We start from the raw sequence: 15,889 nt of genomic DNA on the forward strand, positions 1-15,889 counted from the left end.
TATTGATATTTTCAATACAATTACTTTACAGTCCTACCTTGGGCTGGTCTGGGCATACTTCTGCTCCTTTGTCACTAGGGGGTTTCTCCTCTTGCATTTATATTGATAACTGCACCAGTAAATTAAAATACTTGGACAGAAAGCCTTTTCTTCCATTTGGGTAAATACAGAAAAACGTTTGGGAGATAATTTGAAGAATAATATCAGTTAGATCACTGAGGCGTTCATGACAGATAATGATAGTATTTGTGTAATTTTTCATTTAGCAGTTATTTTAACTTTTTGAGGAGGGTGTCATGAGTGTCATTGCTCCTGTTATTAGTATTTTTCTACTCTTTTATAACCTGTGCTTCTGTTGACTATCTAGAAAGACTGCTGGTTATACTGAATTAATTAAGTCTTGGGATTAACTGGCTAAGAAGAGAGAAATAATTTAATAGATAGTGGAGTTGAGTTTCCATACGTCACTATAATAATTCTGTTATTTTGATATATAAAAGGTAGTTATGCATCAGTCAGTTCTGATAATAAAATGGTTGTCTAGCCTTATGCTGTCAGTTACAATTTTTTTATTCCCTTTCCAGCAAGGAGCTGATGATTTCATATATAAATGATAGCTCTGTCCACATGGTTTGGGTAAAAGGAGGAAACTACATATTCCTTCCTTGATTAGTATGCTATAAGTGAGATTCCAGGACTGTGGAGCAGTGGGTTGGTAAGATTCCTATTTTGTTGAAAGAACATCATATGTGGACGTAAGCTAGTACAATACCCCTTCCTTCCACCCATTTTAGAATTGTCTGCAATATTCAGTTGTGTGTCTTAGTTTCGTATAGGCCCACATTTATAAGTGAGCGTGGTAAATATAATCAGGGTGGAGGAGGAAGCATCTGAATTAAGAACATTAAATAGTGGTATTAATTTATTTGCAGCTTGCTGATAAGCATGATAGCAGAGGATGTGTTAGGCTGGGTCTATCCTGTGATCCGTGCTGATTACAAGCTCTGCAGAATCTGCTTTATCAGACTCACACCTAGGAGGAGCCTCTGAGGAAGTTGTTTACAAGCCTCAGCTTTCCTGGTCTGTCCTTCAGGTGCAACCTGGTGGTGTCTGGACTTGGATTGTGTGCTGCTTGGGTTGTGTGCTGCTGAGCTGGTCCTTTAAAATAAGCCCATGGTTTACTCTAAAAGTGTCTGCTCTATATATAAACCCACATAGAGAAAAAGACAATATTTCAGAGCAGGTATTGCTCCAGGTCATCACTGACCCTGAATGGAACTTCAAATCCAGTTCCTCAGTGAAGGTGGTTTCCATGCGCTGTCAGCTTATCCAAGGTGATGCAGAGAGTAGTTTAAAATTAAGCTTCCAAGAGTAACCACACTGGTCTTAGTCTGGTGTTTCTTGTGTCTGCATGATCGCTCTCATGACTAGTCACTTGTATTGTGCTGTGCTCAAGGTTTGGAAAAAATAACTTTTTCCCAACATGGCACAGAGTTATTGTAAGGTTAGTTCACAGGGGAATATTTATTACTACAGAAATGCTAATGATGATGCCAATTACTATGTAAATGTTATATTAAACTTGGTATGGAATTGTAAGGATTTTTTTTCTTGGCTTATTTTAGGCTTATTTGTTAATTCAGGTGAATCTCAAAAATATCCTTGGACAACATTAAAGACTAAAATTATGGTTTGTCTAGTTTTGAGTGTTCCTTGTTGTACTATTTGTATTTATGTATTATTTTATATTTTGAAGGTCTGGAGCCAGACTAATCTCTATATTTCAGTAACAGAATTGTCAGTATATTTTTGATGTTGTTGAGTCTGTCTCCTGCTCCATAGGGTATACAGAGCTCTGCTTTGGTTTTAGATAATGCAGTTCAAGCTTTTTTTAAAAAAAAAAATTTTTTTCATCCCCTACCCCGCTATAGTTTTGCCCTGAAATTCAAACTGAGTTCACCATTGGGAAATTTGCCTTAATCTTGAAACAACACATCTCTGTAGGTGGTTTTTCTAAGGAAATACAATTTATGCAATTCATCTGCCTCTATCTGTATTTTCCTCTAGTAGCTTTTGAATCTCTCAGTAAGTAATGGCTTCATTTGGCAGATGCTCCTTTCCTATAGCTTTGTGAAAAACAGCAGATGGGTAGAGAAGGCATTACTTGATTGTCTCCTTCAGGGAAAGGCAGAACGAACTGAGCCTTTAGATGTTCCGTTTGTCAGCCCCCAAGTGACCAGTCAGTGTATCTCAGCCATGCAGCTGTAGTCAAGGCGAGTGATACTCTTGGCGGTCTGGCAGATCCCAAGAAGAAAGGTGTGGGTTGAGGGAAAGAGCCATGGAAGCTGCAGAAATTCACTGGTTTAAGGAGATGCAGGGGGAGAAAAGCAATCTGCCTCTCCAACTATATTGTGGTTATTGGTTCCATATACTGCTAAGAAATAGTTTTCTGTTGCTCGCCACTTCATTTTCACTTGTCTGGAAATGTAGTATTTTATAAAAAGTTAAGGGGTCTATCATAGATGATCAGTGTAACTAAGACCTGCAAACTGATTGAAATGATTGTCTACCATTGTGATAAAATTCACAGTGTGTGCTCAAATCTTTTCTGAAATTGAAAATGCCATAAAACATGAAATTATTGTCTAGAAGTTGTATTAACTGAGGCAATTAGCCTGCATAACAGACTTCTGAGAAAGAAATTACAGCTACTGTTTTATTGCTGTCAGGGACTTGAAATATACAGATCAGAACTGAAGATAGGGAGTCTTGGTTTCTTCCACAATTGTTCTGGAGGGCGATCCTCATTCAAGTCTTAGTATATATATCACTGATTCAATTCAGTGCTGTTCATGGAAGGTTGAGATGTACTTTATTTTGAGTATCAGCCATTAGGCTTCGATTCTCTTGCTGAGAACACTGATAATAATTTTATGAAAAAGACTGTGTAAGTGCACTGTGATGGGATTTCACTTTTTAAAGCATTGCTATGTGGGATTCCTTTCAGTATGTAATATTAGTACTTTACCGTGATTTTTTTTAATATCATTGTAAAATTTGTAAAATGAACTTAATAGATTTTATGCAATTTCATAGAATGAAGATAAAAGTACTTTCATAGAATTTAGTAAGGAATTCAGTCATAAAACCTCATGCTATGCAAACCCTAGGCATCTATATCTATATCTATATCCAGATCCAATCTATATTGTTTCTATAGAAATCTGTGATTTAATAGAAAATAATGAAGAGTGACTTTTTGACAGTGATAAGTACATTTTTTTAGATAAAGCATTGAATTGAGGCAAAGTTAGCTTTTTATGGATGGTTTAATTGAACATCTTTTAGCTGTTTGTAGATGGGGTGGGTGAGCCCTAATCACTTGGGGGTGGTGGTCATTTTGGTATAGTACCGCTGTGTAATTAGTAACACCTGTTTAGTTAATTTTCTACTTCTAAAGGAGGCCTAGTCTTTTTTCTGTGTGCTTTTTTTTTCCAGTACTTTGAAATTACAGAAAAGCTCAGACTTCCTGCATTTGATGGCTGGAATAGGAAAGTTGTGAATTTTAAAGTTGCATATACAACTTCATTTTTCTGTTTATGCTTTCTTGAAAGGCAGCTCTTTAACATGCATATAGGTTTTTGCATTGTTTAAAGGTGTGAAAAGAATAAATTGAAAGCAGCTACTTTGCATTTATACAGATTTTTTTTGTGTGTGTCTACTAAACACCAAGTGCTTCTTTCATGCTACATGAAGTTTTAATGAAAATGCAAGTTTAGGAAAAAGTGCATTTCACTGTTAGATATGCCAATAGAGTAGAACTTCTTCCGATTTCTGTTAATTCCCTGGGCTTTTCTGCTGATGTACTGTGCCCTCTGAGTCCAGGAAAGGCTTGGTCACACAGAGATGTTCTGAATAGTTAAGGTGCATCAGCTGAAAGAGCAGGGTTTAGTTTACTAGAGCATGGTCCTCCCAAGGCCATTTTACACTTGAGAGATACTGTTTGTGGAAGGGAGGGTTCACCGATTTCCACATCCTGAATTTTGAGTTCACTACTCTAATTAATGTGCTTTAAATTTGCTTACTGATTCCATGTTGGCATGGCTGAAGGTCTAACTTGACATCGTAATGAGTTATGGGTGAAGGAAGCGAGGTGTGAAGACCAGACCCAGTAATTTGTGTTGGACTTGTGATCATGATGTGTTGGCCAACTTGGGTGTGTCCATAGCACCCTCCCAAGATCAGGGATGTGCCGTACAGCTAGTAAGGAGGGAAGAATGCAGGAATGGTGATTTGAGATGGTGACATTGGTCAGAGGATGAGGTTAAGTGTGAGCACAGAAGCGTAGCTCAGATGAGATGAAATTATAAACAGATGATGAGAAAGGTACTGCTAATAATAACTGCTATTTAAATAAAGGCAGTTATTGTGATATACTTTTAAATATAACTCTGCTTTTACAATTATATTTAGCTTTTTACTTTTTAAAAAAAGCTTCTTAAATAATTCAGCTAATACACAAGCAAATTACCACAATGATTACTTATTTCACGATCCGTAGCAGTTGCCAAAGTATACACTCTTTAGTTTGTGGCATGTGGTAATTTTCATGAGTGTATCCAGTTATGGCAGAGAACTTTCAGTTCCCTGGTGTTTGCTGAGCACCGGGAGTGCCCATGGGTGAGTGCTGTAGGCTGGGTGGGTTGCTGCTGTCTGCTTGTGGGAGTTATCTGATTTGAGGGTCACACAAACTTCTGGAGGGTAAATACTGGTAACATGGCCTTCCCAGTATGTGGGTTGCAATGGTATTGTAAACTGCATGTGTCACGGTTGGTAATTGCAAAAATATACCCACACCCGCTTGTTGATGCTAAATAATTCTAATGAAGAGCATGGAAGGGCAGGAGAGTTGTTTGGCTGGAAGAATGTGGATGGTCCATTTGAGAGGTGCTGTCAAGGCAGAGTATGATAGGAAGCATCAGTCTTCATAGCTGCCACTTGGTAAAACTAAGGAGTGGAAAAGGCATGGCCTACATTGACAATTAAAACTAGAGAGGGTTGCATTTTCTTCTGGCGACAGCTTTAAACCTGAGTTCTGCTCTTTTGACATCTCTGCAGGCTCTTGATGAAATATGCTTTTGTGAATTACACAACTATATGTTTACTTGCAAAGGAAGGTAATATTAGTACTGAGCAATAAATATGTCAACTCCTCTACTAAAAATATACTTAAAAGTGGGTTAACTTTTGAATACAGTTTCTTTTCTGTTAATCTTCTCCCTGCCAGCCTAAACATGTCTGATATCTAAGTGCTGGCTGCAGCAATCCCTTTGAAGCAGAGTTTGGAGCCCATATATCAATGCTGCAGCATTTGGGAACATGAAGCAAGTGTTAAAAAATAAAAGAAAATGAAATCAAAAGCCCTATACCTCCCTGCTTTTCTTTTGGGAGTGGGGAGGGGAAAGGGGAATAGAGCTTAAGCCTCTGCTGGCTTCTGTGCTCGTAGTGTTCTGAGTGGGATGATATCCAGAATGGATTCTCTCCAGGTGGGATTGTGTCAGCCAGTTCTGACAGCTGTGGGATTCCAGCAGTCTCTGGGGTTTCAGCGGTGCTGTTTAGGTGTAAAGCAGTTTGTGATCTGTTTTATGTTATGCCTTTCATTTTGTAGCTTTCATCTCCTAAGCTTTTTACTTGGATCTTCATAAGGCCAAAGAATATTAACAAGGGTAAATTACTTGAAGTTTCCAATGGAAAAGAGAGCGTTGGTTTTGTTAAATATTCTTTGCTTTCTCGCTTGCCTGCAGGAATTGCCATATGTATGTAGAAGGCTTTGGCTCTGGCTTTAAGTTCGTGATTGACACTTCCTGCTTGCTAGGAGCAGTGTTATGCTTTTACATCAGCTGCAAATAGTTGTGAGTTATTAACTGACTATGAGACTTCAAGCCAAGCATGTTGTGTTCCCTTTGCAGAAACGCAGCTGAGTGGAGCTTAAAGGGCCACAGATGAAAGAACTTGAACACGTTTCTGAAGGTTTCAGAGGTGTCTGAAAGTGACCTCCTTACCTTAGTAATAAAGAAGAGTTTTTCAACAGGATCTTAGGATATCTTTCCTCCAACTTATTAATATACTAACTGGAATGGTGCTCTGACAACAATTCTCCATAGTAAAGTACTTACCCTACTACAGAACAGTCTTATTTTCTCTACTGATAATGCAACTCAATGGAGGACAGTAATGTTTTGATAAGCATGCGTGAAGATCGTTCCTTTCACGTGCGATACAGGTAAGACTCTATTAGTTTTAGTATGGATGAATAAGTGCTTGTTAATAAAAGAAAACTAAACAAGTTGCAACAAATAGTTTGGTATCTCTGTTACTATTCTTATTGAAACTGAAAGCTAAAATAACTTTTTTCTTGTCTCGATTTTTGAAATATGAAAATTCACTTGTGTTATATAGTAGATCATATTAGTGTAAATTACATGATTTTATGGTATTGGAACTGTGTGTGGTTGCAGAATAGTACATGATTGACTGTATTTCTTTGTATTTCTGATAGAATGATGTGAAGTATGATCCCTGCATGGTAATACATTGCTCTCTCTTCTTTTAGCTTTTGGCCTGCATATGCAGTTCTGTCTGCTAAAGTTCTCTGTACTTGTCCCATTATTGCTTCTATGAATGACAGGTGTACTGTCACCTGGACCAGTGTTTTCCTTGCTTAAAATAAAGAGATTTGATTGATAGGTAGAAACTCCTCTGATACATTGGACTAGAAGAGTAAGTCAAGAGGATATGTGATTTTCCTTCTGAGAGCTTTTATAATTTTTATTCTGGAATCCCCTTTGCAGACATGGGACAAGATGCAGCCTCCTTCTGATGAACCTGAACAATGGAAGCATTGCATAGTGTGTGGTATTTGGATGGTTGATGTTTGGAAGGGTAAATCTTGCAGCTCATTCCAAAGGAATGGACACATGAATACTGGAATGATTGTTTTAAAAACAAAAAGAAGCATGATTCTTGTGTGTTCTCCCTTCACGCTCCCCATGGTCATTCTTGCTTTGGAGGCCTTTTCCTTGCTAGCTAACGGGGTCAGAACACTACCCTTATTTGTAAGACAGCACATGCTGCGGCTTAAAATTAATTCTGAAACCATCGTGACAGTGTTAGGTTGCTGTCTGTCGATCTGTGCTGCCATTTCAGAGAAGCGCACTGTCAGTTCTTGTTGGCAGGGCAGTCAGCAGGAGCAGCATTTTCCTGGTCAGTAAGGAGAAAATTAGTAAATAATTTACTCTCTACTCTCTTTATTTTGCTAAAATCTTTACATGGTGGCTTTGACAGGAGGAATCCCTGAGCGTGTGCACATGGTATTTCTTCTGTGCTCAGTGTTTCCCGAGTGTACGTGACTCCCAGCATTCCTGGAACGTGTTTGCTCTCACTGCTGCTGCTGCTGCTCTTAGACCTCCCCTGGCAACTCTGCGAGATCCTTGTTCACTCTTTCATAGAAGCAGGAGCTGTTCAGGTCCTATTATAGAAGCAAATGGATGAAGAAGGGGGCACGGCCAATTGTCTGCTTTAAACTGACAAGCCAAAAATAACTTCAAAAATATTGGCAAGCACAGCCAGGGCAAAATGTTGTAGTACTTTATGCTGTATTTCAGTACAGCCTTGAATGACACTGATTAAATATTAATGGCCGTACTGAACCTTTCTGTAAGAACTATAATCTGAACATGTAAAAAACTCGAGGCATAATCCTTTTTTAAATATGAAACTTATATAAAACTTAGAGAAACAGAAAATTAATTCAGTATATTGAATTGGAATTTTGTGATTATTTAATTTAAGAGCTCTAATTTGGAAATATTTTATTCAGTTGTATTTTAAAAATTTAAGAAGGAAAGAATAGGCCATAAGTTACTGGGGGTGGTGGTGTTATTTATCAGTTTTAAATTTTTTTTTTACCTACAGGTATTGTGCCGGGCTCGTTTGGCTCTCAGAATGCTCTTTCTTTCCCACTGGTATTCCAACAGAACTGACTTTAAAGAGAAGCTGGTGGCCCACTCTTAGAGAAAGGCTTCAGAATGGGCTGTTTCTTACTGTGCAGGCTGTTTCTTTCTCCCCACTGTAGCTGACCAGGGCCACTTCAGCAGCTATAAAAATGCTTATGCTGGTGGAAGAAAACTATTTTTTAATCCTTTTTAGTGGCTGAAAATAAATTGCTGGAGTTAATAAATGGGACTAATAAGTGATCTATAGAGTTAAATATAGAACTCATCTTGGCCTACTAAATTCATGCACCAAAAATTTGTGACTGCTTGTATCTTGACTGGAGCAAAAGAACCCAACATTCAGGTGTGTAGTTTCTTTGTTTATGTGCGTGTTGTTGTGTTCCGCAGTTTGCCATCAGCCTTAGTTTGACTAAACAGAGCGTTCCAGCGGAGGGAGGTGTAGTCTGTTGTTGGGAGTGCTCGGTGTGCTCTGCTTCTGCGTTACCTCTAGAAACGAAGCACAAGGGCAGGAGGCAGGAATGGTATGTGATCCATATTATAAGATGCTGTGGCTTTTTAATGCATCTGAATTAAAGAGAGATAATAGGGTGGGTTTTGTTAGGTGTATTGACCTGCTTCATGGTGAATTGCATGGCAGCCCTGTTCCCCCTCAATAGCAAAAAATCCTCTTAGTGGGAACTGAATGAAATAAACCTAAATTAATTGTGCTTAGCAATTGTAGTAATCGATGAGTCTTCTTACCTTCTTCTGTTGCCTTGCTTCTTACCAGTTTTCTGTTCTTTGTTGTAAGATGAGAACAGCTGAAGGGAGACTCCAAAATGGGAGAAAAAAACAGGGAGCTGAGGGTGAAGACACATGTATAGGGTTTATACTCTTATAAGTATAAAGATTCAGAAGAAAATGTGAAGAAGGACAGAGAATAACAAGGGAAAAAAGAAGAGAAAAAAAAAAAGGGGTGAGCCAGGCAAGATGAAAAGCTTAGATGGGACAGATAAGGACGAGGTAGTTTTACAAATGAGAAATTATTCAGGAGACGCCAGCCTTTCAGAATACAGGTCCAGGCAACTATAAACAGAATAACAAATAGAAGCCCTATATGAGCATTTCCACAGCAATATTTGCAAGAACATTATCCCATTTAGCAGGAACAGAATTTAATTAGAAGTACAGAGATGAATGGACCTTGTTGTCTTCTTGTCTCTGCAAATTCAATGTGTCTTTTGTTTAGCCATTTGCTGTTGAATAAATAAGTAATTCAATTCAGCCCTGGGAACAGAGAAAGTAATTTCATATTCTCCTTGTAACTATTTAATGACTTCCTAAAACATTGATAACCTAGCCCTGTCTAGTCTGCCAATATGCTAATTAACCATTAGTAGTGACAGTTCAAACAGCCTCTGAGAACATTTCCAAGAGGTGATCATTTTTTGACTAGAGAACACCTATGCGAATATGTATGTATTTTCTTTTTGTTTTAAAGAAAAAGATTTGTGCTAACCTTCATAGCAGTCCTTTAAGTAATGGAGATAAAAAACCCAAACCAAACCCAAAATTCTTCTGGGTCCAGTTTTGGTTCTTGATGGATAAGCCTAACAAACTTAAAATAGCTGAGTGATTTCATATCTCTTATAATGTGAATAAAATATTAATATTGAGTACAGGCAAGTGTGGAAATAAATATTTTCTCTGTTCTTTTTTTTTTAGATAACTTATTTAAAAATGGTAGGTCAGTATGAATGGATCCAAATGGAATTATAGCTTTAATTTGCTGTACAAATTCTAGTAACCTGTTAAGACAACTTTTCTAGTGTTGCACTCAAGAGTAGTATCCAATTTTGGTTTCTTTTTTATGCAATACAATTAATAATTCCCATTCTCATTTACTTCCTGTAATTCTGGTTGAATTGAAACACTGTAAAACAGCTAATTTTCATCAGCCTGAGCATAAGCCTGAACTTCATAGTTAGTTATGTTCCATATGAAAAATTCCAAATCTTTTATTTTTATAAGTTACATTAAGTCTGGGTTGCCAAGTCATAATATTATATTTCAAGTTCCTTGATGACATGGTGATGCTGCCTTGGCATTTGGCAGTCTTTGGCATAGCGTGAAATTAATGGAATTCAATGGATCAGAAAAATTACTGGTCCATGTCATTCTCTGGTATTATCCTTGTACCTTTCTAAGCTGTGCCTTGTCTTCATTCATTAGGTGGCTGATGCATCACAGTTGCAAATCAAAACACGAATTTTTAAATGGGGTAACTTAGCTTACGGAATTGGAGTTCAGTGTAGCATTGTGACTATTATTACGTCACATACACATTTTGCTGAAAGCTCAACTCTTTTTTTAGCTGTTCAAGCTAAAATTCTAAAGAAATGAGTTTGATTGTGTAATGGTCTAAATCTTCACACTAAGGAGCCCCATATTTTCTAGCCATCACTTTAATTGGCCATGTCAGCTAACATGAGGTGCCCGGAGAGAACCTCTTTGGATAGGATTAAGATTACCCAGTGAAGTGTTTTAAGTCTTAAACCTTCAGTTGCTGATGGTGTAATCATTCCTGCCTGTACTTAACTGTACCTTAATCATTTCTGCCTTCTTCTGTCTTACATTCAACACGTGCAAAATGTAACGAAAACCAGGTTCTGTGTTGTAGCGAGTAGGAATGCTTTAACTTACCCGAGAGGAGCTTCCAAACGTAAAACTACTGCATGTGTTATGGATATCCAGCCTGAGGAGCTGGGCCTGGGGAGATCTGCATGCCCGAGTTACCGTTTGCTGTCTGCATCTTCACCAGCTACCAAGCATACAGTATTTTCAATTGCAAGAGTTAAATATGTCTGTCATCTCCTTGTGCTTAAGTTGTGGAATGTCGAAGACCAGCAGGTATGGTACTGGTTTGTGTTGGTAGCTTGTGATCCAAATTCTTCTAGTTCCCTTTAAAGTCAGTGTATTTTTCAAAAAGATTTCCTTTTTGCTCAGATTTGAGTAGAATGATACCTGGGGTTTTTTTGTTTTGTTTTGTTTTGTTTTTTCCAATTTAGTAAAATTAAGAAATGTAAACATTGCAGGCATGTTGAATACTTCATTGCTGTGTCTTGTCAAAGCAGCTGTCTTCTGGTGTTGCCGTCAAAATGACTTTTGGAACTGCAAATGTTTGATTGTTGCTTTTACTGATCTGTGCACATGAAGGCACGGTTTTAGGAGTAGAATGCTAAATGGTTTATTCTTACAAGCAGGTAAGCATCAAATGATGATGTAACAAGGATATCTCCAATGATGTAAAATGTTCTGGTTTGAGTGCACTTACTGTGTAATTCATCTTGAAGAATTCAAAACTATACACAAATTTATGAAGTTGATGTCCACTTTTTGGCAATATTAACAAATGCTTTTTAAACACAGAATGTCTCTTACTGAGTTTTCTTTTTGAAAAATCTTTTAAGTAGAACGAAGGTGATTTTACAAACTTTCTAAAATGCATGTATGTTGAAAAGGCTAGAGAATGGTGTGGCTTCCAGATCGAGACCCTGAAGCCTTCTTCCTTCTCATTCTCCTCTCCCCCATCTCCCTCACATCTCAGAACTGCGAAGTAGGAAATGTTTGTGTGTAAGTGTTAACACCTATTGAAATGTTACCTTTGGTACAAATGAATTCTCAGTAGCAAAAATACATATGAATGTTTTTTTGGCAGCTGCAGTTCTCTGACACTTTGTTTGTTGTTTTAAAAAAAATGTAATCTGCAAATTCTGCTATAAATTCATTCATGAGTATCTTATTTACTGCTTGCAGTGTTTTATACCTGTATAATTACACGATTATTTGCTCATAATAATGAAAAAATATTCCAGTGGCTTCTGGAATTATGGCATCTCAGTTAAGTAACTTGAATTGACATACATTTTGTCGTTAATTCAATCTAGATACTTTTTCTTTACCCTCTGAAAATTTTTGTAGCAGTGCTACTGTAGAAAATTATGAAGTGCCAGGGAGTATTGAATTACGTAGGAAACAACTTGGGGAAAAATAGTCATGGCCTTTCAGACACAGGAGCATTTGAATTGTTTTCTCATGTGACATTTTGCAGGTAACTATGGTATCAACCTAAAAATAAAAGTGCTTATGTTTTTCAAAATCGGTATTTGCCAAGAATAGCTTGATTTTTAGGTTATGTTTCTGAAATCATCTAGATGGTGAAAACTGCAATTTTGAATCCTCCAGGTGTTGTATATGAGCAAAGCAGTGTTTGTATTTCCTCCATGAGACTTAATGAAGAAAAAGTTGAAGCTGTTGGTTCTAGTATTCTGTTTGCTCATCTCTATTGATGTTGCCGTTTCCATTTCAGCATTAGTGTCTATAATATTAAAGTACTAAGTTCATTACTTGTGCTGTGGTGCTGATTGCCTGTCTGAAACCAAGAGAGAGCCTCTGAGTAAATAACCTCTTCAGAACTCAGGTTCTTGGAAAAAGTGCTACATTTAGAGTGACAATTTTTCCTTTTGCTTGAATTGTTCAGGATGGAGGCTTCCTGCCTAGAGCTGGCGTTGGAGGGGGAGCGCCTCTGTAAAGCAGGAGATTGCCGAGCTGGCGTGTCTTTCTTTGAAGCAGCTGTTCAGGTTGGAACTGAAGATTTAAAAACACTCAGTGCTATTTACAGCCAGTTAGGCAATGCCTATTTCTACTTGCATGAGTATGCAAAGGCCTTGGAATACCATCACCATGATTTGACTCTGGCAAGGTAAACTTGGGTCTGTCTTTAACCGTGATGTGCGTTTCATCCCATTCTGGTAGAGATGAGCATTGAGGGCTCATTTTCCTACCGTCCCTGCTATTAATAGCAGATAATGAGTCAAGGTGGTGACAGCAGAGGGCCAGGGGGTCTAGCAGGTAACTGGCTTGCCCTCTAACCTGGGAGCTAATGCTAACACCATAATCCTGGTACTGACTGAGGTGTCACCAGGTTTGTGGATAATTAAGTGGCTTCTTTAGATCTACCCTTTCTTTACCCTTTCCTGTTTCTAAAACTCGGTCATTCTGGTTCTTCAGAATGTTAAGCTGGCTCTCTTGTTTACTACGATAGAACTCATTCCTCTTTCTCTGTGTAAAACTCACAATATTGTGAAATCTAAAACCCCTATGCATTTCATATGCTATTTCTGCATCTAATTTTTAATGCTTTGGTATGGATCTAATAAAAGATGCAGGCATCTAATGTACTTAACCTCAATTTTGGCACAAATCTACTCTTCCCTCTGCCTTAACCTGCTCAAGTTCTGTAACCCTGTGGGAACTGGTTTTGTTGGGTTATTCCCTAAGTATCACAGTGTGAGTGGTGCAGTGGCAGTCTGCTGCCTTGCTCTCATTTAGAATCTGGAAATGTAATATTACATCTGAGCTTCTGGGGGACCAGTATGTCTTGTAAATAACACAGGACTGTGATAGTCAAGTAAAATGCAGAAACAGTTAAACCTCTTGCTAATGCTGGGCACCATCTTTCTACATAATCATTAAGAATTTCCTCTTTATTCTCTTCCTAAAGGAAGTGATTTTTTTAATGCTAAGTAGATGATCAATACCATGAAACTAGTTGTTGCACAAATAGCACTAACAAAATCAAATGTCTATAGCCAAAGACTGAACAGTGTTTAAATATAAAATGAACTGAATACATATGCATTTACATGGTTGTAATCTATTTTCATAAATTCTTTCAGTTGTCTACCATACATTGATCCTCTGCTTGGTTTCAAATTATACGCTATTTACTGGATATTTTATTTCTGCAATTTTAGGACAATTGGAGATCTGCTGGGAGAAGCTAAAGCTAGTGGGAATCTGGGAAACACCTTAAAGGTACTTGGGAATTTTGATGAAGCTATTGTTTGTTGTCAGAGACATCTGGATATTTCTAGAGAGCTTAATGATAAGGTAAGAATTCCTGAGGAACCTGGCAGTAAACTGTTAATACATATTAACTAAACCCTGTTGTATTGGTAGTGAGTAGTGCCACCTTTCAGAGGGAAGTAAATACTGAGTATTCAATTATTACTCCTAGACAGTAAAAATCTGTTAGTTGTCTGCATGTGGAAGACTGTAGATCCAGATTAATAACTATTATCCTGGTGGGTGGTTGGTTTTTGTTTATGGCCGGTTGTGTGTAGGTTTTTTGTTTAGTTTGTTTGCTTGTTGTTGTGGTGGGTTTTTTTTTTTCCTAAATTTAGTTTTTAATGATAGTTGGCCTCAAGAATGATTATGTATCTTACACCTCAGGAGGAGGTAGTATGCAAAATAATTTGAGGGATGTGACTGAGTGGCAGTAAGGTGAGTGATAAGAACATGTTTGGAATGGGAATAGCATATGTTGACAACCAGTTAACAAACTTTTTTCCCCATCTGTGGATTGTACTAATAGTTGTTGGGACACAAGACTTTGAAGCATAAAATTTTAATGCCTTATTTTACTTTTGGTTTAGGTTGGAGAAGCAAGAGCACTGTATAACCTGGGAAATGTGTATCACTCTAAAGGGAAAAATGTAGCTAGTGTGGGGACTCATGATCCAGGGGAACTTCCAGATGATGTGAAAAATGCTTTGCAAAAGGCTGCAAATTATTATGAGTAAGTAGTAGCTTTAAATGTTGGGGAGTGACAGGATGTGATCGTCTAGTTTATTAGAATATTGGGAGATCTGTGGTGTCACGAACTAACCTAGAGTGCACTGGTTTTTGTTATGCCCTCATTTTTACTGTACCTCTCTTCCCTGGTTAAGTCCTTCCCTTATATTAGAATCCAGTATTACTCTTCAAACCAGACTGAGACAACAGTAGCATCTCAGTGTACTTGTATAGAATGTAGCTCTGGAACTGGAAGCGAGCATACCAGCCTAAGTAGGAGTGCAGTTAAGTTTGGTATCTTGCAGGAAATGTTTCCTACTCAGTGACAGAGTTATGGTTGCATAAAGGCCAGTAAAATAGGCCAAAGTAGAATAAATACCTTTTCTTTTATATAAATGGAAAGATTTTTTTTCACAAAATTATTTAAATGACTGTGAGAAAAAAACAAACTCTTAAAAGTCACTTTTCTTCCCCTTCTCACTTTCCCCAAAACAGGGAGAACCTGTCAATAGTAACAGAGCTGGGGGACAGAGCAGCACAAGGACGTGCCTTTGGAAACCTGGGAAACACACACTACCTTCTGGGCAACTTCAGGAGTGCGGTTTTAGCCCATGAACAGGTACAACAATGTGCTAGTGAGTTCTGTTCTAGCAAAGTATCACCAGGTGCTCCTGATCTGAAGTTACCTGTATTGTGTTGGATCTTGTTGCAAGCTTTTTAATGTGAGTTTTAAATGTTAGTGGGACAGCTTCAAGTTTGGCTGTTCTTTTCAAGCACCGTTGGCCTAAAGAACAGATATAGATGCATGGTGGAAAAACTATGAGCATGCCTTTCTGTGTGCAAATGTATGTTACTAAATTGAGTAAATAACGCAGTTATTTCGTGTTTTTAAGCGTCTCCTAATTGCAAAAGAATTTGGTGATAGATCAGCGGAAAGAAGAGCATACAGCAATCTTGGAAATGCCTACATATTCCTGGGGGAATTTGAGACCGCTTCCGAATACTACAAGTTAGTTGACAGCTAATAAATACAACTTATACCTCTTCTTGTATAGTTTACTTGTGTTGTGCCTAGTGCTTTAGCTCACTGGAGAATAGCCATCTCTTCAACATATACTTAAAAGAGAGCTGCACTTGTTTAGCAAATACAACATTTTTCCCTAGTTGTTTAAGTATTGTGGTTTTTCTAAGGCAGAGGAAGCATTAATATTTTTTTATTATTTTAACTTTTTTGTTACTTTAAGTAGATTCTTCTCAGC

At 37.8% G+C, this 15,889-nt stretch overlaps 1 protein-coding gene across 4 annotated transcripts in view; it reads left to right on the top strand.

Moving 5' to 3' along the window:
* The window catches only part of GPSM2 (G protein signaling modulator 2), a 30,189-nt gene that overhangs the window by 6,174 nt on the left and 8,126 nt on the right, over positions 1 to 15,889 (top strand). For 2 of the 4 annotated variants that reach the window (XM_080348868.1, XM_080348869.1), the window contains exons 2-5: positions 13,811 to 13,946; positions 14,492 to 14,634; positions 15,126 to 15,249; positions 15,524 to 15,639. In XM_080348868.1, the coding sequence (XP_080204994.1) occupies positions 13,811 to 13,946; positions 14,492 to 14,634; positions 15,126 to 15,249; positions 15,524 to 15,639 (519 nt within the window). Of the gene's footprint in view, positions 1 to 5,969; positions 6,284 to 12,534; positions 12,757 to 13,810; positions 13,947 to 14,491; positions 14,635 to 15,125; positions 15,250 to 15,523; positions 15,640 to 15,889 lie in introns of all 4 variants that reach the window. The other 2 variants (XM_080348870.1, XM_080348871.1) reach the window with 2 other exon arrangements.

This window comes from Nesoenas mayeri (assembly GCF_963082525.1).
Source record: "Nesoenas mayeri genome assembly, chromosome: 8".
NCBI classification, from domain to species: domain Eukaryota; kingdom Metazoa; phylum Chordata; class Aves; order Columbiformes; family Columbidae; genus Nesoenas; species Nesoenas mayeri.